This window comes from Alligator sinensis, unplaced genomic scaffold, assembly GCF_000455745.1.
Source record: "Alligator sinensis unplaced genomic scaffold, ASM45574v1 scaffold18_2, whole genome shotgun sequence".
Taxonomy (NCBI): Eukaryota; Metazoa; Chordata; order Crocodylia; family Alligatoridae; genus Alligator; species Alligator sinensis.
In genome coordinates this window covers 223003-245633 of record NW_005842281.1, presented here as the reverse complement: position 1 = coordinate 245633, position 22631 = coordinate 223003, and the positions used below count along the sequence as shown (strand labels likewise).

The window sequence follows — 22631 nt, the reverse complement described above, 5'->3', positions numbered from 1 at the left end:
GAGCCTTGATAATTTTTTCAAAGATTTTGCCAAGGATGGAGGTGAGACTGACTGGCCTATAGTTGCCCGGGTCCTCCTTCCTCCCCTTCTTGAAAATGGGGACCACAATGGCCCTTTTCCAGTCCTCCGGGACTTGGCCCGTGCGCTATGGGGATGACTTTCCCCATAGGAAATAATAGAATAGTGAGGGGTTGTGTACCCCAGACATACCTTAGTCAGAGCTTTTTTTCCCCTTTTCTTGGTGTAATCGCCTTTAGGCATCTCACCTATGCATATTGAGATGCCGCTACCACAATGGCGGCACAGCTCCGCTTGATTCCACCTGCAAATCTTGTGAGGCGTTCACGTATATATGCGAATCTCATGAGCATTCGCATATAAACACAGATGACATGCATCTCAAGGGGCATTTTCCAGTCCGGACCCTAATAAAAAATCACGTAAATGCAAGACACGTGTAAATCAGAATCACGTAAATCAGGGGTCTACTGTATTCAAAAGATCATCTGATGAAATGGTGATGATTATTGAATTTCTCAGGAATTCAATCAGAGATTGCAGGTTTCAGTCCAAATGATAAGAAGGTCATTGATATATCTTAAGTATAGCAAGGGTTTGACAGTGCAGTCTTTGAGGAATTCTTCTTCCAGGTTGCCCATAAAAGGTTGGCATATTGTGGGGCCATTTTCATGCACATAGCTGTGCTTATCGTTTGGAGGAAGCGTCGGTTATTGAAAGTGAAGTTGTGCGTGAGGATGAAGTGTATAAGTTCAATAGTATCTTTAGGTCTGAACTCTAAGTTGTAATCTTGCTTTTGTAAATATATAAGGCAGGCTTCTTTTCTGGCATATTCAATTCCAGATATTTTACAATATCTTTCCTGTATTGCTGCAAATTACTATTCTCTCAAGTTTCAACAAAGACCATCCCATCCCAACATTCAGTTACATACGCTGTGAAAAATTCTTACATTGTTATAACATCTAGTAAAAATTGAAGGAAAATTCAATCAGCGATACATATAATTATATGTATTCTAAAAATAGTGTACTTGATGCCAATTTCTCTTCAGATAGATAACTAGATACACATAACTAATATATATAGACAGATTAGCTTAAAGTAGATATAGAATACCTACATTGATATAGATAGGTTAGTTAAAATTTTAAGTTGTCGTTTTCTACATGATGGTGTTTATTTTAACTATAATGAATATATCATTTTAAAATATTGAAGTCAGCTAGTTAGAAATGTGTGCAGTGAAAATGCAAAATATATTAATATAATTTGACATTACTATAGTAATGTCAAAAGGTGTTTGTAGACCCTGTTCATTAATAGTTTTACTGTAACAGTTGCTTGTCTAGCTACCTTTTCTGGCCATCTTAAAACAAGAACTTTTAAATTGAAGACTGCAGTTTTCAGAAAAATCTAAAGGAATTAGGCACATAAACTCCACTGAAACCATATTGGAGTTGAGCATCTTTGAAAATTTCAACCACAGTATGTAATATATCTTAACAAAATAAAATATATCATTGATAGCTTGGGCCTTCCTTGGTTCCTTAAACCTGTACCTACAGGATTATTTCTATTCACTGTGAGTTGAAATCAATAGAACTAGTTGTGCATAACATTAAATATGTGTAACTTCTTGCAGGATAGCAAAGTACTGAGCTGAGGGAAAGGTGTCTCATGGATACTGCAGGCATCTGGTTTTGATTTATTCCCATATTGTTTTGTCTCTGCAGGTCTGAAAGGCATAGTCTGTGTATGTGGTATTCCTAAAATATACATCCTCTTATACTGTCAAACGTTCCACCATACAAGTGTTGGGGTAGGGTTGTGGTCTTTTATTTGTAAAAGAAAAAGATATTAGATTATTTTTTTTTAAAGATACATGCAAAAACCTTGAATATATGTGTGTTAGTTCTTTAATTATCGGAAAGTGTGTTTGCCCTTGTGTGAAGGAGTAGAGACTGAATCAACAATTACATAAAGGAAAGCTACTAACTCTAGATGTTTTGCTTTCAGCAACAACAGCTTAGAAACCATGTTGAGGCTAGCATAAAGGCTCAGCTGTACAGAAAATGAGATTAAATAATGTGGTTTTATTCAATTTATAGTGTTCTTAAATGAAGCAGGCTTTAACTTTGTGAGGAAATGTATTCATGCTGTGGAAACAAGAGGTATGTCTTAAATTTTATATCTCATATATACTGTACATATAAACTTATATATACTATATTGTCTATTTGGTATTATATTTTCACTTTGAAAAATTTTACTGCACAGTGAGTAAATAGGAAATATTTTTCCTAACTTCATTTTGGAATCTTAGCCAACAGACATTAAAAAGAAGGTGCATCAGGAACTGATGTATGATCCCAGCAGTCACACCTTCTGCCATGCCACATGTGCATGGAAAGAAGCACAATGATGGGATAAAGGAATAGATCCCAACAATACACCATATTGTTGGTGCAGAGGCAGAGACTACTGGCCACACATTCAGTTAGAGGTGTGGTAGGAACCAGCCACATAATTATTACACATATTTTGTGTAATAACTTTGTCACTTATTCCTGTTAGTTTTTTTCACAGCATTACTTGAATGAATGTCACTTCTTAAAACAGGATTAACCAGTTAATCGTTTTACGTGCAATGCATGTCAAGAGCCTTAATGTCATTTACCTTTTCCTTTTTGTGGCTTATTATGCCTAAAAGTTGTCAAAAATGTTTCCATAAAAACTTTACATTTATAATTTTTATGTAAATTAGAAAAATTGTTTTTAAAATGTCTTTTTTTACTTTTCTTCTATTAGTAAACATAATATTCAGAACTCCAATAATTTTATTGCTCCTCTATCAGACATGCAGTTTGTGTTTAATAACTGTAATTCAGTGGTATAGTGTGTGTGTACTATATGGGGATAAAACAAAATAACAGTCAAGCTGATGTTGATAGGTTATTTTTTACTAGTCAGAGTCAATCAGTCCTTGGTTCACCCAGGTGAAGGCACTAAGATTTTCTTCTTGTACCTGAAAACAAAATTTGAACCACGATTTCTAAGATACAGTATCAACTGAAGCATTTTTAAATAGTAAGCCTTGATTTGAAACACTTGACAAAATTTAATAACATTATTGGTATTAAAAGCAAATTTGTGTATTAGAGATTTTTTTTTTGGAGGGGGGTGTTTTGTTTTGTTTTAATGAATCACCAGAAGCATGCTCCAGTTAGGTTTTTGTGACAACATATAATTGGTTTCCCTCAGGGGACAGGCAAAACTAATTAGACTATTACTTTGCCATGGTTACACCTAAGAGCTCAGTAGAGCAAAAGGAGCTATGGAGTGGGAAAAAGGGTTACATCAAGATTTTTTGCTAACTTAGTTTTTATCATTTCTGAGGGTTTTGCTTTGAAAGTCTAGCTACTGGTAACAAAACTACTGAAATTGGAAGGCTAAAATAATAGAAATTCTTGAACTTGAACATTATCTATTAGAACCTCAATTACTATAAAAACTAAATTTACTTCCATTTAGGACATGGCTGTCTAAAGTGTTAGACTATAGAAAGATGTAATTTTTAAGCACTTCAAAAAGTGCGCTGCAATTGCTGCAGAGGGGAAATCTCATCAGCTGTTACAATGTAACTGTTGCCTCTGCATGCTCCTGTAGCCAGGCAGGTGAGCTAAATTGCTCCAACTTTAACTCTGAATGAAGCAGTGTTAAAGCTGCAACAGTTTTGCTACACTTTTACAATTAAATTGCTATGGCTTTTATCAGTATAATTTGATTCTGATATAACTCTTGTGCCTATCTACAACTTCAAAGGATAGTCGGGACCCATACGTTGTCAACCCTTACTATAGATCATTTAAAATGGTGTTGGGATTTAGTTACCCCAGTCCCAATATATTAGCTAGGAGTCAGGTGGCTGAATATTCAAAACTTACACCCAGCATGTCACTTGTATCTTTATTTGTATTGAAGTGTAGTGGTTCAGTTTGCTGTCCTGCTTTTTTTTTCTCCTATAGGTATCACAATCTTAGGGCTGTACAGAATAGGGGGTGTGAATTCTAAAGTGCAGAAGCTAATGAATACCATATTTTGTAAGTACTATGAATAAATATTAGTCTGTAATATGCACCATGTATATTTTGAACAAGACTTATTTTACTGCATCTACTCAAATTAGTCTGGTTTGTACATGCAGGTACAGGCCGAAAATTAAGTGTGCATTTTAGTTCTATTTTACATCAATCATAGAAAATTAGAATTGGAAGGGACCTCTGGAGGTTATCTAGTCCAATCCCCTGCTCAAAGCAAGACCATCCTCAACCAGATCATCCCAGCCAAGGCTTTGTCTAGCCAGGTTTTGAAACCTCCAAGGATGGAGCTTCTACCACCTCTCTGGGTAACCTGATCCAGTGGTTTACCACCCTCCTAATGAGAAAATTCATCCTAATATCTAACCAAAACTTCCCTTGCTGAAACTTGAGATTGTTGCTCCTTGTTCTGTCACCTGCCCCCACGGAGAACCATCTAGCCCCATCCTCTTTTGAACCCCCCCCCCCACCCCTCTTCAGGTAGTTGAAGGCTGCTATTAAATCCCCTCTGTCTTCTCTTCTAGAGACTAAATAAGCCCAGTTCCCTCAGTCTTGCCTTATAAGTCACATCCCCAAGCCCCTCACCATTTTTGTTGCCCTCCACTGAACTCTCTCCAATGTTTCCACATCCTTTCTTTAGTGAGAGGCCCAAAACTGAACACATTACTCCAGATGTGGCCTCACCAGTGCTGAATAACGAAGAATAATCACTTCCCTGGACCTACTGTCAACACACCCACCAATGCAGCCCAGTATACCATTAGCTTTCCTGGCAACCAGAGCACACTGCTGGCTCATGTTCAGGTTATTGTCCACTGTAACTTCCAGATCCTTTTCTGCAGAGCTGCTGCCCAGCCAGTCAGCCCCCAGCCTGTACCAATCATGGGATTGTTCCGTCCTTAGTGCAGGACTTTGCACTTGTCCTTGTTGAACCTCATGAGATTCCTTTTGGCCCAGTCCTTCAATTTGTCAAGGTCACTCTGAATCTTAGCCCTGCCCTCCAGCATATTTACTACCCCTCCCCACCCCCCAGCTTGGCGTCATCTGCAAACTTGCTGAAGGTGCACTCTATGCCATCTTCCAGGTTATGGATGGAAACATGAACAAAACTGGCCCCAGGACTGACCCCTGGGGCACTCCACTTGATACCAGCTGCCAACTAGACATCGAGCCATTGAGCTACCCTCAGAGCCTGCTGCTCCAGCCAGCTTTCTATCCACCTAAGAGTCCATTCATCCAACCAACCCGTATTTCCTTAGCTTGCCTGAGAGAATGTTGTAGGAGACCGTATCAAAAGCCTTGCTAAAAGCAAGGTTTACTACATCCACTCGTCTCCCCGCATCCACAAAGCTACTCATTTCATCATAGAAGGCAATCAGGTTGGTCAGGCATGACTTGCCCTTGGTGAATCCATGCTGACTGTTCCTAATCACCTTTTTCTCCTCCAAGTGCTTAGTTATGGATTCCCTGAGGATCTATTCCATAATTCTTCCAGGGACTGAGGTGAAGCTGACTGGTCTGTAATTCCTGGACTGGTCTGGATCTTCCTTTTTCTTTCTTAAATATGGGCACTGTGTTTGCCCTTCTCCAATTATCTGGGACCTCTCCTAATCACTATGAGTTTTCAAAGATGATGGCCAGTGGCTCTGCAGTCACATCAGCTAACTCCCTCAGCACCCTTGGGTGCATCCCATCCAGCCCCATGGACTTGTATATGTCCAGTTTTTCTAAATAGTCCCTGACCTTCAAACAGTATCTTAGTCTATAACTGTATTCTTCTTGTGGTCCTGGAGTTTTTCTTACCTTACCAGTTTGTCTCTGTGCACCCTCCTTTTGAAGATTACTCTGCATCAGAACCCATATACCAACTTTGGTTTACCGTTTGCTCTGTTATTTTTACACATAGCTGACATGCCCATATACTAAAAAACTGTTCATTTTATTAATACTTTCACAGGGTGTAGAAGCTTTTAATATGTGCTCAAGTTGTTAGTTATTTTGGGCATAAAGTATTCAGATTAATTGAATGCCTTATATGATCAACTATTTAATGTGCTGCTTTTCTAGTTATCTTGTTAATCAAAGTATAACACGCTCATTCAATTTTTACCAGCCCCTAAATCCCCTCCCGATATGGATATTGATATGGAACTTTGGGACAACAAAACAATAACAAGTGGACTTAAAAACTACCTCAGGTGAGTATGGTACTCTACATTAATATGCATATTCCTTGTATCCTGTTAATCTTTGTTTATTAATATTATGTTACATCTCTTGCACTCATGAAAACACTACTAAAGATGCATCATTTTGTCTTATTTAATATCCCAGCAATTTTTATTAATATATCTCCATTTGGTCATACAATCTTCTGGTTCTGTTCTTGTAGAATTTTATATTTGGAATAGAACAAGTTAATTGCTTGTAGTAATTTATACATCTTTTTTCTCACCTTCCAAGACAGAAAATAATGAATGTTTCTAATTTGTTAAATCTTTTATCTAAACAGCATACACAGCATGACATTTCACAAATTGGTTCAAGTAGGATAAAAAATTGTAGAACTGTAAAAACATTAATTCTTATATTTTAGTCTGTGATATTGATTGTTTCAAAAGGCTAGGAAAAATGTATCCCCCAAATTAGTCAACTACCTCCAAGCATTTAACAATTAACAAATACATTTATATATGAGTCAAGATTTTCAGAAACAACCTGGGGGTGCCTCTGTGTTTGGATCCCAACTTGGGACATGTTAAAAGAACCAAGTTATCAGAGAGTGAATGCTCTAAAAGCCACATGACTTAGGGTCACTATCAGGACTTGTCATGGAAATACTAAAAGAAAGGGTTTGGCCACAATGAAAAAAAAATAGATGCCATTACTTTATCAGTACAAATCACTGTCTTTGCTTATTTTAAAATTGCAAAAGTAATAATGTCAGCAATAGCAATTTTTATCACTATGATTCAGAGATTACCATTTAAAAGAAGAGTCTTTCCAGTTCAGTATGTATCAGTATGTTAGTACCAAACTGAAGTTACTCAAGGTTGGGCACATCTACACATGCTATTAATGCACGTAAAATACTGTGCAGTAAGCCTTCCCTGGAAGCATGACTACACATGCACCCTGCTGGAAGCTAATCTGCTCCCAATAAGAACAACTTGGTACAGGGCTGCTCCTGCCCTACTCTGCCCCCCTGCAGCAGCCATGGGGAGTCCCAGGCTCCCCCAGGGTGCTAGCCTGGGGACTGGCAAGGGGCATGGTGCCAGGAGAGCTCTGCATGGGAGGGGTCCTGATGTGCAGGGGCCGGGAGACAGCTGCTCCTGCAGTTGGCAGAGCTCTCCCACCACATGCACATCCAGACACTGATGCCAGCCAACCTGGTGCTCAAGGGAGCTTCCCCCCACCCCGCAACAAGGGGCTGGCAGGGAGCTGTCCTTCTGGTGGGACAGCTGCCAGTGAGCCCCCAGCTGGGTGGGAACTGAAGACTAGTCTACTGTGCTGTAAAGTATCTCATGTAGATGTGCCCATTAAGTTCTCTAAAAGCCACATGGCTTAGGGTCACTATCAAGACTTGTAATGGAAATACTAACAGAAAGGGTTTGGCCACAGTGAAAAAGAATAGAAGGTGCCATTTCTTTATTCATACAAATCACTGTCTTTTTTACTTTTGTAGTTTTAAAATAAGCAATGTCAACAATAGTGATTTTTATTACTATGATTTAGAAATTGCCTTTTAAAAGAAGAGTCTTTCCAGTTCAGTATGTATCAGTATGTTGGTACCAAACTGAAGTTGCTAAGGATTGGGCACATCTACGCATACCTATTCATGTGCCGCAATAAACTCCAGTGCTTATCTCACTGAAATTTATTGCTGCTGGGCGTGCATCTGCACATGCGCTCAGGATCGCAACATGTTGAGCTTGGACTAAGCATCTCCAGCTGGCAAGGGGCCCAAGGAGTCAGCCTGCCAGCCCAGGGCTGCTCCTCCCAGTAAAACGTGCTGTGGAGGGGCTGGCCAGGGCACAAGAGTGGTTCATTGTGGCGCCAGAGAGCAGGCAGCCCCCACACTGAAGCACCCTTGTGGCCCAGCCAGCCAGGGCATTTGTGGTGCTGCAGAACATTTTACTGTGCAGCAGAACAGTACTTGTATTTATAAGTACTATCCAGCTGCAGAGTAAATTAGTTTACTCCAGCCTAAAAGGGACGCACATGTAAGTCAACTACGTAGTAAACTTCTCATGTAGACATTTCTGTTGAGACTTAAAATGTGATGGTCTCTTCAGTATTCCATCTTCAGTAAAAATTACACGTGGGCTCAGCAGAGTTTTTTTCTGATTTACAGCAGTATAAGTTAAAAGAAAAGGCCTTTTTTGCTAAAGATTGCTGCTAGACCATTTTTTCTTACAGTGGCCCTGAATTTAGCTAGAAAAGATTTTTACCAGGCCTTAGCTATGACTGAATGATGCTGTGCTGTTAGCCTATAGGCAGTGAATCAAGTTGGCTGGGATGTAAATATTAGTTTCCAAACACAAATTTGGAAACGTAAAGGTTTCTACTTAGAATTATAATGACAAAAAGTGTGGGAAAAGGTTTAAAAAAGAGATCAGATTGCTAAAATCTGCTTTTTAAATTTTATGACCAGGTGCCTTACAGAACCACTAATGACCTTCAAGTTGCACAAGGATTTCATTCTTGCTGTTAGTAAGTAAAATGCTAAATAAATTAATATGTCTTCATGAAAATGATCCAAATCCATCTCTCTCAACAACCAATATTGAAGAAAAATTTCCTGATGTACCTATTCCAGTTTTGTTTTAAATGGCCCAGGGAATGACTCAAAGTACTGGATTTTAAGAGGTATGGGGTATGATTTCTTATGTTAACACAGTAGCACTTTGACCCACTATGATAGTCCTCACTCTTATATGTGCTCTACAAGCACAATAATCCTGGGGAGCTTACAGTTGAAGTGTATGTGCATTTGCATGTGCGTGCATGCATGCATGTGCAAGCATACGTGTAAGCAGTATGTGTCAGCAGTAAATATAAAATGGGGGAAGGGAGGTTGCATAAAACATGCATGTTTTTCCCCCAGATCGTATGGGGGAAATTCAGGGGCACATTATATGCAAGAAATACAGATCCCCATTAATTGCCATGACACTCAGTGTGGTTCTGGGAGCCATGGCAGTTAACATTGCTATTACTCCTGCTCCCAAATCTCAGGACCCCTGGAGAGCCTTGTGGCTGGCTAAAATGATGCTGTGCTGTGCATGCTGCATCAGGTTGGTGTGCAGGGTCAGTCCATGGTCAAACCTCTATGTGGCCCCACCCTAGTGCACAGCCTCAACCCTAGCATATGGGTTTGGACCCAAATTGTGCTCCAGCATGCCAGATCAGGACCCTGCTGATCGCTGTAGCATCTTGTAAGTGCTTCATTAATACCAAATTTATTATCACAACAACTTTTTGAGATGAAGGGGTAGCATTATCTTTTCATAAAGATGGGAAACTGAGCTACAGAGAATAAAATTAAATATGTACACTATTTTATGTGTTCTATGAAGACTCCTAGGATATCATTTGAAAGGGACTGTAATATTAGTATATTAATATATTAATTTATATAGTACCTTTCATATTTGAGGCACAATTCCTGTTGACTATAGTTGTAATTGGAAGTGCCTAGGACTTCTGAAATCAGGTCTCAGGGTCTCAAATTAGGTATCTAGTGACCAGCTATGAATAGTTTAGTTAAGTTACTTGCCAAACATTGTGTAGGAAATCTATATGCGTGCAGAGCTAGAGTCCAGTTCTTCAGGGCAGCTTTCAGTTGCTTTAACCAAGAGACATCATGGCTTCTTTTCCTGTAGTTCCCTGATTCATTCACTTTATACCTTTTGACTTCTGCAACAAATGAAGCAGGGAACCTACAAATGGCAGACTCTTCTGTTATGCACCCTGATTCAACAAGGCACGTTCACCCTGTACACTGAATTAGTCTTGTTCTAAAAATTGTATGTAAATCATATAACCAAAGACTTGAACATAATGCATATGTATAAGGAGGCCAGATCAAGGGTTGCACAGATGATCTCATGCAATTTTTCTAGTCCCATATAAAATGAGTGGGATAAGCCTTAAGGGAGGATAGGACACTTTGAAAGTGGTCTTCATAGATATTTGCTTACAACAAAGGAATGGTTGCCCTCAAAAATCTTGGTGTGGAAAGGAGTGTGCCTTCATGGGCCAGGCTCCATCCACTTCCCTTAAGTTTGGCCTCTTTTGTAATGTCATTTATCCTTCTGTATCCTCATCCTAGTCTTATTTGTCTTACCTAGTAGCTTCTAGTCACCACTGCTTATCCTACTCTCCCCGGTGCTGGTCTCCTTGTCTGTAGAATTCCACAGCTCCTCAGTCTTCCTAACCCAGTCCAGTGGCTTCCAGTAATAATCCCTTTTTTTCTTTTCCGTCTTCCAGTGCCAGATTTTTTGCCCAATCCACCCTGGTCTTTTTTCTACAGCTCTCAAACCCAGTTTCCACCCCCCACCCACTTCAGCCTTCAGTCCTCATGTTGTTGCCTTTGCTGTGGAGTGTTCTGTTCTCCTGTCCAAGTCTGACTCTTTTCCACTCAACATTCAGATGAGGCAGTTTCATCCTTCATGTTGCCTGAGGGCAAGCAAGACAATTTAGGAGAGACTAGGTCTCCGCTTTCAGTTCTGATGCTTAAACCAGGATATGTGGGACCTAGAGCAGTGGGAGACTTAAATTACGGGGTTAGTCTAACTCAACCCTACAGCCCCAGACAGGGTATGCTTGTAACAGAATCTTCAAGGATTGGATCTGCAAAGTTCTAGTGAGACTCTACAAAGCATGCTCAGAGTGTTATTTCATAAAACTTATAACTTCATCATTTGAGTGGCTTTCCCTAGGGACTATAAATGACACAACGGTTATTGCTAGCATAATCTAGGGTGCGTGTTCCACAACATACTGTGCTAGAGTGTTTCAAAGGAAAATGGTTGGGGGGGGGGGGAGCACGACACATTTTCCATAGCACCATTCTTGTAAATACCTTCATTGTTTTAGATAAAGTTCTTTTAAAAAGTGGACTAATTTCAAAGAACTGAAGTTTGATAAAGTTTTAAGCAACTGAAACACAGAGACTCCAGTAGAAAAAGCAGGCAGGGAGCAGTGAGTGAGCCCAGCCTGGGGAAAGCATGGGGAGCACTTCCCCACTGCTCAACTCCTCCTGGTCCCTGGAAGGAGTCAGGCAGCAAGGAAGTGTATAGGTGTTCATTTTCCTGGGAGGAATTCCCCTTTCCTGGGTCATGGATGGGTTATTTTTCTTCCAAAACTGCCATTTTTGTTCTGGGAGAAACTGTGAGCACCTGTACACATAGTTTCTCCTAGAAGAGCTGCAGTTCTCCTGGTAGAAACCTGTGCCTGGCCTTAATTGTTTAAAATCTTTTTTAGATGCCTGGCAATTTAATGTATTTATAACTATCTCCATCTGCTCTCATGCCTCAATGAGAATAAAAGCAAAACAAGTTTTGACAAAGTTAAAGGTTACTGGTCATATACAGGCTCCTTTGAGGTCATAGATATAATTTCCCTGACCAGGATTTTATCCATTGTTATTATTTAAGCTACAGGCAGTCCTCAGACTTACAACACAGTTGGTTCCTGAAAACTGCGTCTTAAGTCGAAATGTCGTAACTTGGAACCAATTTTCCCATAGGAACAATGTTATAAATGGGGGATTGGTTCCTTTACAATGGTCGACACAGCTGCATCCAGCTGGTAAGTCTGTGGTGGTGGGGGGGGAGGGAGCTGCTCCTGTGGTGGCTTGTCCAGCAGCTCTCGCTGCTGCTCCTGCCGCCAGCCCGAGAGGGCATGGGTCAGAGGCGTGTGCCCCAGAACCTGCGTGGGGCAGGCGAAGCCGGGGCTGTGCTCTGGGTGGAAGGTGGAATGTGGAAGTTGCTGGGAGTGGGGGCTATGCCCGCCTGTTGGCGCAGGGCCAGCACAAGACTGAGCCACTGCACTGCCCCCAGACAAGCAGCGTGCAGCAGTGGGAGCCACCCCGGCCTCCCCACGCCTCTCGGACAAGCAGCAGCTTTGCCTCAGCTGGGCAAGTGGCAGAAGGGCATGGGGGAGCAGGCGTGTGCCACTGAAAAACTTGCTGCAGCCCTGCCATAACCCCTAATCTGCTGCCCGCCAGTCCGGAGGCACACGCCCCCCCTCTCCCCATGCTCTGCCACCGCTTGCCCCGCCGGGGCAAAGCTGCTGCTCATCTGGAAGGTGCAGGGAGGCTGGGCTGTCTCCCACCGCTGGGCGCTGCTTGTCTGGAGGCCGCGCAGCAGCTCAGTCTCGCGCCAGCCCTGCACCAGCTAGGCAAGCAGCAGGGAGGCATAGTCCCCACTCCAGTGCCTTCCACCTGGAGTACAGCCCTAGCTATGCCCACGCCGTGCAGATCCTGGGGCACATGACCCTGCCCCATGCCCTCCCAGGCCAGCAGTGGGAGCAGCTGTGAGAGCCTCTGGACAAGCCACTATATGAGCAGCTCCTGGACTGGTGGTGTACAGCAGTGCAAGTTGCCCCATCCCCTCGCTGGGCAGCACTTGCCCCAGCCCCAATCCCTCTCTCACTGTGGGGGCATTGATCTGCCCCTGCACGCCCCTTCCCTCCCCCATCCCCCTCACCGCAACAGACTTACCAGCTGAACATAGCCGTGTCAACCATTATAAAGGCGAAACCTGCATCAGAACCTCGAAACAGGGTGTCAATTTACAAATGTCGTAAATACCATTTGTCATAACTCAAAAAGTCAGAAGTCAAGGACTGCCTGTATTTAAAAAAAAATTCCCAGAATGTTTGCATATGAAACATGACTATATTGTTGTCATATTTTTAAAAAGTCTTGTTCTTGTTTGTTTTGTTGTGGGGGGAGGCGTTCATTTAATGGCAGGTTGATGGTGGTTTCTTACTGTAATGTATGCTGTGTGCTAGGTACAGGTATTGAAGCTGTTTTAACACATGTGCCTCTTTCTCTTTTTATTTAACAGAATCTGATGACCAAAACTACAGAGTGGAAGCAGTGCATGCACTTGTTCATAAATTACCAGAGAAAAACAGGGAGATGCTGGACATCTTAATCAAGCACTTGGTCAAGTAATTCCTTTCCACTCTTCTTGTCCATATGGTGTTTTTTGTGGAGTTTGTTTTTTTTTTCTTTTTGTTTGCCAATTTTGGTTAATCCAATCTCTGTCCTTAAAAATGACTACTTGACAATTCTGTTAGGCTTGTAAACTACTTTTGAGAATTCAGTGAACAAATAAATGCTAAGATTAGAAGTAGAATCTTAACTAGGCCCATGAAGCATCCTAGAAAGCAAGGCTTTTTGCAGACATAAAAAAAAATAAGTGCTTTACCGAAAGAAGCAGTGCATTACTTTAGCCAGGCTCTGCAGCATCTGTATAGGTTGGGCACTTCAGTGGGTTTTTTGTCACTTTTATCTAAAGCTATTACATAAAAGTGACACAAAAAGCCCCACTAAAGCACCTGATCTTTACATATATCAGGAGAACCGGGTTGAAGTATCATGCTGCCTCTTCTGGCCATGCACTAGGCTCAGTGAAGAAACATGCCAAATTTAAAGTAAAGCACTGTTTTTTGGGAGTTTTTTATTTGCAAACACCCCTACTGTTTTTATTAAGCTGGTCTAATTCCTATAACTTTTCCAAATTATGCTCCTAGTTCAGAAATTGAGATCTGTGATACTACTGTGCTAATAAATATGGGACTTGTCAATGTAGTCCAGAACAGTGTACTCCATTTGCTTGTTGGGTAAATGCATAACTTGATTAACTGCATTACTAGTTGCCAGTCCTAAATTTTGCCTGTTGCTTACATTGGAATAATCATTGGTTACTTGCATATCAGTTAAGGGCATGCACAACTTAAGTGCATAAGAACTCTTCATTGCCACTGTCTACTTTCTAATGCAATTATGTTACATTCAACTGCATAATTGGTGAAACTGACTAAAAATCATCAATTTAAGTGTGCATAAAACAGCAGGACCCCATTTTCTTTGCAGAAACTATGCTAGTTAAACCATATCACACTGTGATTTTCCTGGCATTTTTATTTTGTTTTAACTTTTCATTTCAACTCATTTCCTAGTTATAGATTTTAGGTCTACAGTTCCCAAGACCACTCTTAGAGCATTTCTTAGATACAAATACAACATTTGCTATCTGTCAATCCCATGGGAAAGTAGCTGTTTTTAGTAAGAGATTGCATACTTTTTTCAGCACCTCAGATACTTTATACTTAAACTTTGACTACATACCATCTGGGCTTGGTGACTTACTGCTTTTTAAATGGTCAGTTTAGTCCAACCCTCCTTCTCAGAGCCCTCAGATTACTTTCTAGTTAGTGCCAGAAAAGCACATATACAGGGTGACGTATCAGAAATATCATCATCTTACCAGGCTTCCTGCTTCTATATGCTTTAAAAAACTCCCGTTCATTTTTCCACTTTTCTAATTTCCCTTTTATATCTTGCCTACTGTAATTAATCATCTTGTTTATTGACTTCTGAAACTGTTTTATCACCCATTCTTCTTGCCTTCTGGTTCCATTCATCTCCTCTTCCTACCTCTGTGTCTTTTTATGAAGTGTTGTCCATTGTCAGTATCTCATATGACATTCCTCTCCCTGTGCAATAAAATCCAAGGATACATTGACTTCAGTGAAATTGCTCATATCCTTAAAAGTTGATCCTCGTATTTAAATGTTTTGCAGGCTCAGATTAATGTGATTTCAGTGTCACAAACAGCAATTGAGGACTTTGCTCTCATGCACAGTCAATGGGAGCTAGGCACTTAGGACCAGATCCTGATCAGCATTCAGGGTGCTCTCTCTCACACACCAGTATCTCAAATTTAGGAGCTTTGCCCTAGAAACATTCATAGATTCATAGATGTTAGGGTCGGAAGGGACCTCAATAGATCATCAAGTCCGACCCCCATTTTTTACTTATTCTAATATTTTTTTGCTTCACTCTTCCTGTGCTGCTGCAAAGACAAAACAGGTTGCTTAGCCCTGACATAGGGTAAAACTGCACTTTAAATATAATTATTTTAATGACCATTTGCTCTAATCTAAACAGCAGCTAATGAATGTATTTAAGACTAAAGCAAGAAAATACATGATGCAAGTTGACAGGAGAGGCACCAAGGCTTCCTGAACAGTGTAAAAGGAAACCTTTCACAGCATCCCTTAGGTTGATCCAGCTTATTTTTTGCTCATCTTGGAGGCCCTTGTAACTAGTCAATAAAAATGCTGAACACGAAGATGTATCTGAACTCTTCCTTTTCCTCAGTCCTTAGGTGTCTTACTTGGGCTTTGATTGAGGCACTTCCATCATGTTGGGATCCCTATCACTCAGAGGAGAGTTGCTATCTGAACCAGTTCATCTGACAGTGGCACTCAGTATAACTCACATCAGTGATGGGGTTGCCCATAGCCTAGTGACAAGAGCATTTGCTCAGGAAGTGGGAAGCTTGGATTATGGACCCCACATCACTGAGGGATTTCAAATCTGTCTCTTCCAGTAGTCAGAAGAGTGTCATAACCATCAGACTATGAATTAGGTTAGATGTCTTCTTCCTTCTTCCCTTCTTGAAACTGACTCAGTAGGCAGCCAAGATGCAATATTTGAAGGCCCAGAAGGAGCGCAAGATGAATAAAATGTGACTTTCTGACTCATTGAGGAGGGCATTCCCTGGGTGGGGGGAGGCCTAAGTTCCAGTCCCTGCTACAAGGACTGCTTATGAATTTTACACTATACAGTCATTGGTTTAAAAGCAGAAATAACCCTTGCAGTCGTTCCGTGTAGTGCATCTCAGGAGCCTAGGAGTTTTGGTGCTTGTAAGGAGGTCCTTTATCCTGCTGGCTTCTGCAGGAGAGTATGCTCCCTTATGAGCTCCATGGCCAGTTCTCCAAAGCAAAGTTCAGTCACTAATTAAACAAGCCAAATCAAACAACATCCTATATCCTGTCTGAGACACAAGGAGAAAAGTCCCTTTGCTCTGACCCCATCAAAGCAGCTTGGCTTCTCCTTCCAGCAAGCTGTTCCCTTGCTTCTTTCTAACTTACATTCTCTTCTCCTTCATTACATGAATGCACCACAACAGGGGGGAGCAGGGGGTGGAACAGGATGGAGGATTATCTAATAGGAATGATAATACTTTGATTTGGTTTAGTCCTTGTGTTCCTTTCCTTTCTTGTTTCTATCTGAAGGTGTCATGGAGAATGGACCTAAAAAACATCATAATGAATCTTGAAAAACACTATGCAAAGTCTTGCTATGTAAATGTATCCTAGTAAATTAGCATTAGACAAAAACTGAAGGTTTGTTTATCTGCAAATAAACTTGAGATGTCACTCTTTGGAAAAACTTCCCAGACAAATTATGCATTTGCTTTCTTTATAAAAACAAATTGTTGAGTAACAAAATTTAATAACAGCACACCCTTATGGTAGAGGCAGACTGGAGTCTGTAGATTGGCAGTATCCAAAACTTTCTTCTATGATACAGTGAGTGAAGAAAGAGATTTCCATGAGAAACCAATTGTGCCTTAATGAATAAGGCATACAGCTACCTGTAATGCATTAGTATACTGGCCTGTATCTTCTCAATACCCCAGCAAAAGTAAGAATAGGCACAGATAAAATTGCTTATCAAAATGTTCCACATTATGAGCATTCTGAACAGTAACTCTGCCCTCTTATTGCTTTTGTAAGAAATTGAGTCTTTCTACATTTCTACCTAATCATTTCTGGTTAGAAGAATATCCTTCCATTTATTAACTAAATTACACAATTTGTCACCATGGAGACCCAGGTCTGTTTTATATTTTGAGAAGACATAGTTTGTTTAAAAGGACTGTAAAACTTTTTTGTTCAAGACAGTACAAAATTATGAACTTTCAAGTGTGGACACATTTTGTATTTTTCCTGCTTACAGTTTGAACTCAGTAATACAAAGTTCCATTATCATTAAGTACCAGTGAACTTCATATACAGCTCTTGCTCACCTAAGTCATGTACAAGCTGTCTATCAGAAAGAAAAATAAGTTGGGGTCATGGCCAATAGAATACAATAATTCCAAAAACATGCTTCTGGATTGAGTTGGTCCCCAGATAAATGCATTCTCGTCTGTGTTTACTTTTAAGAAGGATAAGCTGCACTTAGGTAGGTGAAACAGGAGATGCGTGGAATGGAAGACTTTTATTTTCTTTCTTTATCATCAGTGCAAAGAAACAAATCATATTTTGCCTGGATTTATGTAAATAGAGTATTAAACTCTACGGTTGTTAATGGAAAGGGAATATCTTTTATATGCACTGGCTCAGTCCTCTCATTCCATTCTTCTCTATGCCAAGAGAATTCAGTTACCCTCTCACTACTATGTGCGTCTTGCACATACTCAAAACTCACCCAAAAGAACATTGTATGGTGTAAACCCAAGACTGGAATTCAACAACTCCTGAGTTCTGATCTTAGATCTGGCAGGATCTTTCTGTGGCCCTGGGAAAGTCCTTGAACCTTTCATACCTTGCTTATGAAGTTTTTCCCATTTTCATAACAAGGAAAGTGCTTATGCAACCTGTTTGCCAGGCGGCAGTGATGTCAGCTAAATTTTTTGTACTGCTTTAATGCCTCTTTCATTAAGTAATACTTGTATAATATTTTAAAAACAAATTGAGCTGCCAAACTGTAAGTGCTGGGAGTTCTTACTAAACAGTAAAATATCAAACTTCATGAGCATCAGTAGTGTGGGCTACCAGAAAGGTGGGTTTGGGAACCAAGAGAAGATAGGGCCATTGTTTGTTTGTTTTAATGTCTGAAAGATTTTGGAGATAATCGTTGCTGTGCACAGATGTGGAGGCCAGCCAGATAGCAAGAGTTAAGAATAAATATGCTAAGGAGGTAGCTAATCATTATCTTTTGAAATCTCTAAAAAGGATCACGGCATTAATAGTTGTTACTCAGAATGGTAAGAGTAATTAGCAAAAAGAGATTACGGTAAAAGGGAATGGTCCTAAAGCAAGATGAGGAAGGAAGATGTAAGCAAATGCCTTTGTAACTAAGCCTTTTATGAGCAAGGCTCAATGCAATTCAACATAAACTCTTAGTTAACATATGAATAGGCATTACTTTCTTGTTGTGAAAATTTTCCACTGCTAGAAATGTTTCTGAGAGGGGGGGCAATACAGTTGTTAATTCTGCCCCTGCTCTTCATGCCTTCCCAAGATCAGGTGGTCTCAGTCTGGGGAAAGTGTAGGGAGCAAGGGGACTAGAGCAGCCCCCACTGGCAAGGGAACTAGAGCAGCTGCTCGAAGCCCCTCATGCAGTCCTCAAATTAGGAATTGCAGTCTGGGGACCAGGCAGGGAGCAAGGAGTGTCCTCCTCTCCCCTCCTGGTATTTGGGAGGGGTGAGAGCAGCTGCCTCCTACATCTTCTCCATACCACAGTGACTCTGGTCTGCGGGAGGGGTGAGAGCAGCTGCCTCCTACATCTCCATACCACAGTGACTCTGGTCTGGGGAAGGCACAGGAGCCTTTCCCTTCCACTCAACTTCTCCTCAGACTAGGAGGAGATGAGCAGCAGCTGCTCTCCATGCCTTCCCCAGACCAGAGTGACTTGGATTTCAGGAAGGTGTCGAGCATTTCCTCACTGCTCAATTCCTCTTGGTCACCTGCTAAACTAGGTTCTTGGAACACTTCAAAGATTGGTTTTCCCTGTAGCATATCCTGTCAAGAGACAGGATATCCTCATGGAAAGCTACTTCCAATAAGATATAGTACGTTCTCATAATAAAAGAACTAGAGGTCCATCGGGGTGCTTTTTAAGTAATGTATAATTCATGTTAGAAATTTGTGGAAGCCAATAGGAATAGTCAAAAAAGTTATGACAAATATATAGTGGATAGGTCTATTAGGGGCAATCAAGCACAGCGGTCAGGGGTATAACCTCAGCCTCACAACATCCCTACACCTATAACTGCTACTAACTAGGGGAGTACAGCATGGATGAATACTTCTATAGTGGAGGGATCACTGTACATCCACCCTGTTTCTCAAGCTCTCTCTCTCTCAAACATCTGTTAGTTGCTACTGTCAGAAACAGGCTACTGGGTTAAAAAGTCCTTTGATCTAATGAGTAGTACAATTTTTATGTTGGGCAATAGAAGCCATATCTCTAGTTTTATCCTGTTACACTGAAAATTTCTCTCTTAAGCACTTGTCTCCCTATATCTGAAGCCAAATTACATCAGCTGACCATTTAATTGGAGAGAGGATTTGTTTTGACAATAGACTGGGTGCAGTCAGTGTTCCCAAATTATGAGCTTTTTGGCACCTTTTACTGTTCGCAGTGACACCATGTCTAATGCTCAGAAATTTTTCAGTTTATAGCATTTCCATTGAATAAAACATTATTTTTGCTTTATAAATGTGGCAGCCCTCATTTCAGTAACTTAGTGGGTTTATTTTGTAGATACAATGGTTGGGCTCCAGGTGGCTGTCTGCTCCCCACTTCTAATAGCCATGGCATTTGGCATTTGGCAGCAACTGTGACTCTATAGACTATAGGCAGTCTGGTGTGTGTTTTTCATCTGAGCCTGCCAGAGGGAAAAGTCAGGGCACAAACATGAGCTGTAGAATTGAAAAATGGTTAAGAAACGGAGATGGCTGACTACAATTGCCCTACTGGCTTATTCCAGGATCTATGCAGGGAGCATGGATTACAATTAAATTCCTCTTAAGAAAAGCTGGAGAGCTAGAAATGGCTACAGGGCCAGGATATTGAAAGCCATAATGGTGAGCATTTAGCTTAGCAAAATTGGAAATTCCATGCCAAAATGATTAATTTAATAACATATGAGGAAAAAAAAATGTTCAAGAGAAACCAACAGAGCCTTGATGAAATAAATAAATTAGGTCACACCTCTCTGAGCTTTATTCAGGTTCTATATGGATTCAAGCAAACATAATTGACTTAACGTACACTCAGTTCATGTTTGTGAAGTTACCACCATAGACATAAAGTTTAGAGACATTTGTTTTTGTTACGGAGAATATAAGAAAAGAGGGGGTTGACATGATGCAGATGAAACCTGTACACAATGACGCCCCCTGCCCCCCCCCCCTGAGAGAATCACAGCCCACAGGTTGAAAGCTTCTTATCTATGCATATTCAAGCCAATCTTTCTGAGTGGGTCTCAAATTGTGGTTTAGTACATTTCCCCCCCTGTTCTTTACTAGCTATTAATTTTGGATACTCAGGGTCTGAACATACAGCCCATTTACCTTGGAGTAGTTTACTGTAGATTTTACTTTGGAATAAAATTACACCTTTGTCCAGATAAGACAGATGACTATCCTCTTGGGTGACTGTCCAGAGTAGACTGACTTTTATTAGTAAATGTTTAGGATTGTGAATACAAAAAAGCTGACAAAGCCAGTAGGGAAATACATGGTGCCCGAGTGAGGGACTAACAATAGAAGGATGGGGATGAGGAGGGGAACGCAACTAGGTTACAGGCAATACAATGTTAGCCAACTAAGCCCGGGGGTAGAGGGGAAGGGGGAAGGGGAGGGAGGGGGTTCGCGACGCTGAGAGAAAAAGGAGATAGATACACACAAACCCATTACAATGGTCCGCAATGGTGGAAGAAATGGTCCAAAGAAAAAGTGTCTCAGTCCATATAAACTCTCATCGCGAGGGTCCTCTTCGGGTGGAGCAGGGTCGTCCATTGTTGAGCAATCGTCTCGAAGTGAAGGTCCATCTGGTGCAGAGGGGGGGTTCAGGCGGTTCCCTCTGGGTCCAGTCTGGTGGCGGTTCGTCTGGTGGGGTCGGTGTACTGGTGGTGGCCCGTGATGTGTTCCATGTAGATGTCACGGGACCAACGGATGGCGTCAGACACCATGAGGCAGCACATGAGCTTGACATAGCGGCAGGAGATGCGACAGGCATGCAGGATGCTCTCGTTGCTGGGGTCCCAGGCTCCGAGCGTTACCACGATGAGCACGTCGACTGTCACGTCGTAGCCGTGGCCCCTCAGGATGTCGGCCAGTGGGGCGTACTTCTCCTGCTTGCGAGCCCGGGTGTCGGTGAAGGCTTGGTGCCAGTTCTTGAAGGGGATGGTAACGTCCACGATCATGACCTTCTTGGCCTCCTCGTTGGTGACGACGATGTCGGGATGCATCTGGCTCTCGCAGCCCGGGACGGCCGCAGCCCGGCCACAGCGGGGGAGGCCCTCACCAGGCGGTTCTGGACAGCGTTGTGGCGTAGCTGCCAGGTCCTGGCGTGTGGCTTGCAGCTGCACCGCACAAGGGGGAGGGTCTCTGCCGCATAGCCACACCGTTGGCACCTCTTGTCCCGGTGGCCGAAGTGGACGGCCCCATTCAGAGGCAGGCAGTTGAGGCGGGCATGGTGGAGGAAGCGCCAGTCCATGAAGTGCGTGAAGCTCCCCCTGGGCATGAAGTAGTTGCTGGAGTCCCACTTCAAGGTGACGTCGAAGACCTTGCCCTAGTCAGGTTTGGCCCTCAGGTCACTGGCGTACTTGTTTCGGACGGCGTCCTTCAGGAACCTCTCCAGGAAGATCCTCGTGCAGGGCGTCACTGTTACGGGGTCGGCGTGCAGGACTGGTTGCAAGGAGACTCCCAGCTCCCGGCGCTCCTCGGTCCAGGTCCAGGCACAGCCGATGTGCTTCCCGAGGCGGCGCGTGGTGTTGCAGGCTCGGCTCCACAGTGAGGCAATGTCCCCGCCGTCTCTGCTGACCCCTCCAGCGAGCCGCTGAGGAAGGTGGCCAAGTCACGTCTGGTGGGCTGCCTTCCAATCCTCTTGCAGGCGGTCTCCTCAAGGGCGCTGGTGGCGATGGTACTTACCATGGGGTCCGGGCAGGTCAGGAGGTGGAAGGTGTGGGTGACCACCGCGATGTAGCCGAGGTCTCCCATGCATAGTATGTTGGCACCTCCCTGCCGGTAGGGGATGTGCAGAACCTCGTTGCTGGCCCTTAGCAACAGGTACAGCCACTTCTTGAGTAGCTGCTGGATCTCGGCGTCCGCCTTCTTGAGGGGGGTCTTGGGGACCGCCGAGCCTCTCAGGACAAACGCGATGTGGGGAATAAGGAAGGTGTTCACCATGTCTATCTTCTGCCAGGGGACCAGCAGTGATGAGTCCAGCTTGTAGGTGTCCTGCACGATCCCGTTGATGGTCTCCTCCAGCATCTGCTTGGCCCGGTGGCCGGTGGGCATCCCCAGGTGGCAGTAGGCCTCACCATCACGCAGGTGCCTTATCGCCTGGCCCTGGATCATGAGGCTGGAGTCCAGAACACGGCTCTTCTGCCTCCCATCAATGTGCAGAGGCGCACTTGGCAACATTGAAGCATAGGACCATCCACCTGGCCGCCTCAGACGTCACGT

At 42.5% G+C, this 22631-nt stretch overlaps 1 protein-coding gene across 4 annotated transcripts in view; it reads left to right on the top strand.

Moving 5' to 3' along the window:
- The window catches only part of ARHGAP42 (Rho GTPase activating protein 42), a 332737-nt gene that overhangs the window by 268514 nt on the left and 41592 nt on the right, over positions 1–22631 (top strand). For all 4 annotated transcript variants that reach the window (XM_025209311.1, XM_025209310.1, XM_006027992.3 and 1 more), the window contains exons 13-17: positions 2130–2192; positions 4047–4121; positions 6232–6316; positions 8773–8831; positions 13196–13301. In XM_025209311.1, the coding sequence (XP_025065096.1) occupies positions 2130–2192; positions 4047–4121; positions 6232–6316; positions 8773–8831; positions 13196–13301 (388 nt within the window). The remainder of the gene's footprint in view (positions 1–2129; positions 2193–4046; positions 4122–6231; positions 6317–8772; positions 8832–13195; positions 13302–22631) is intronic.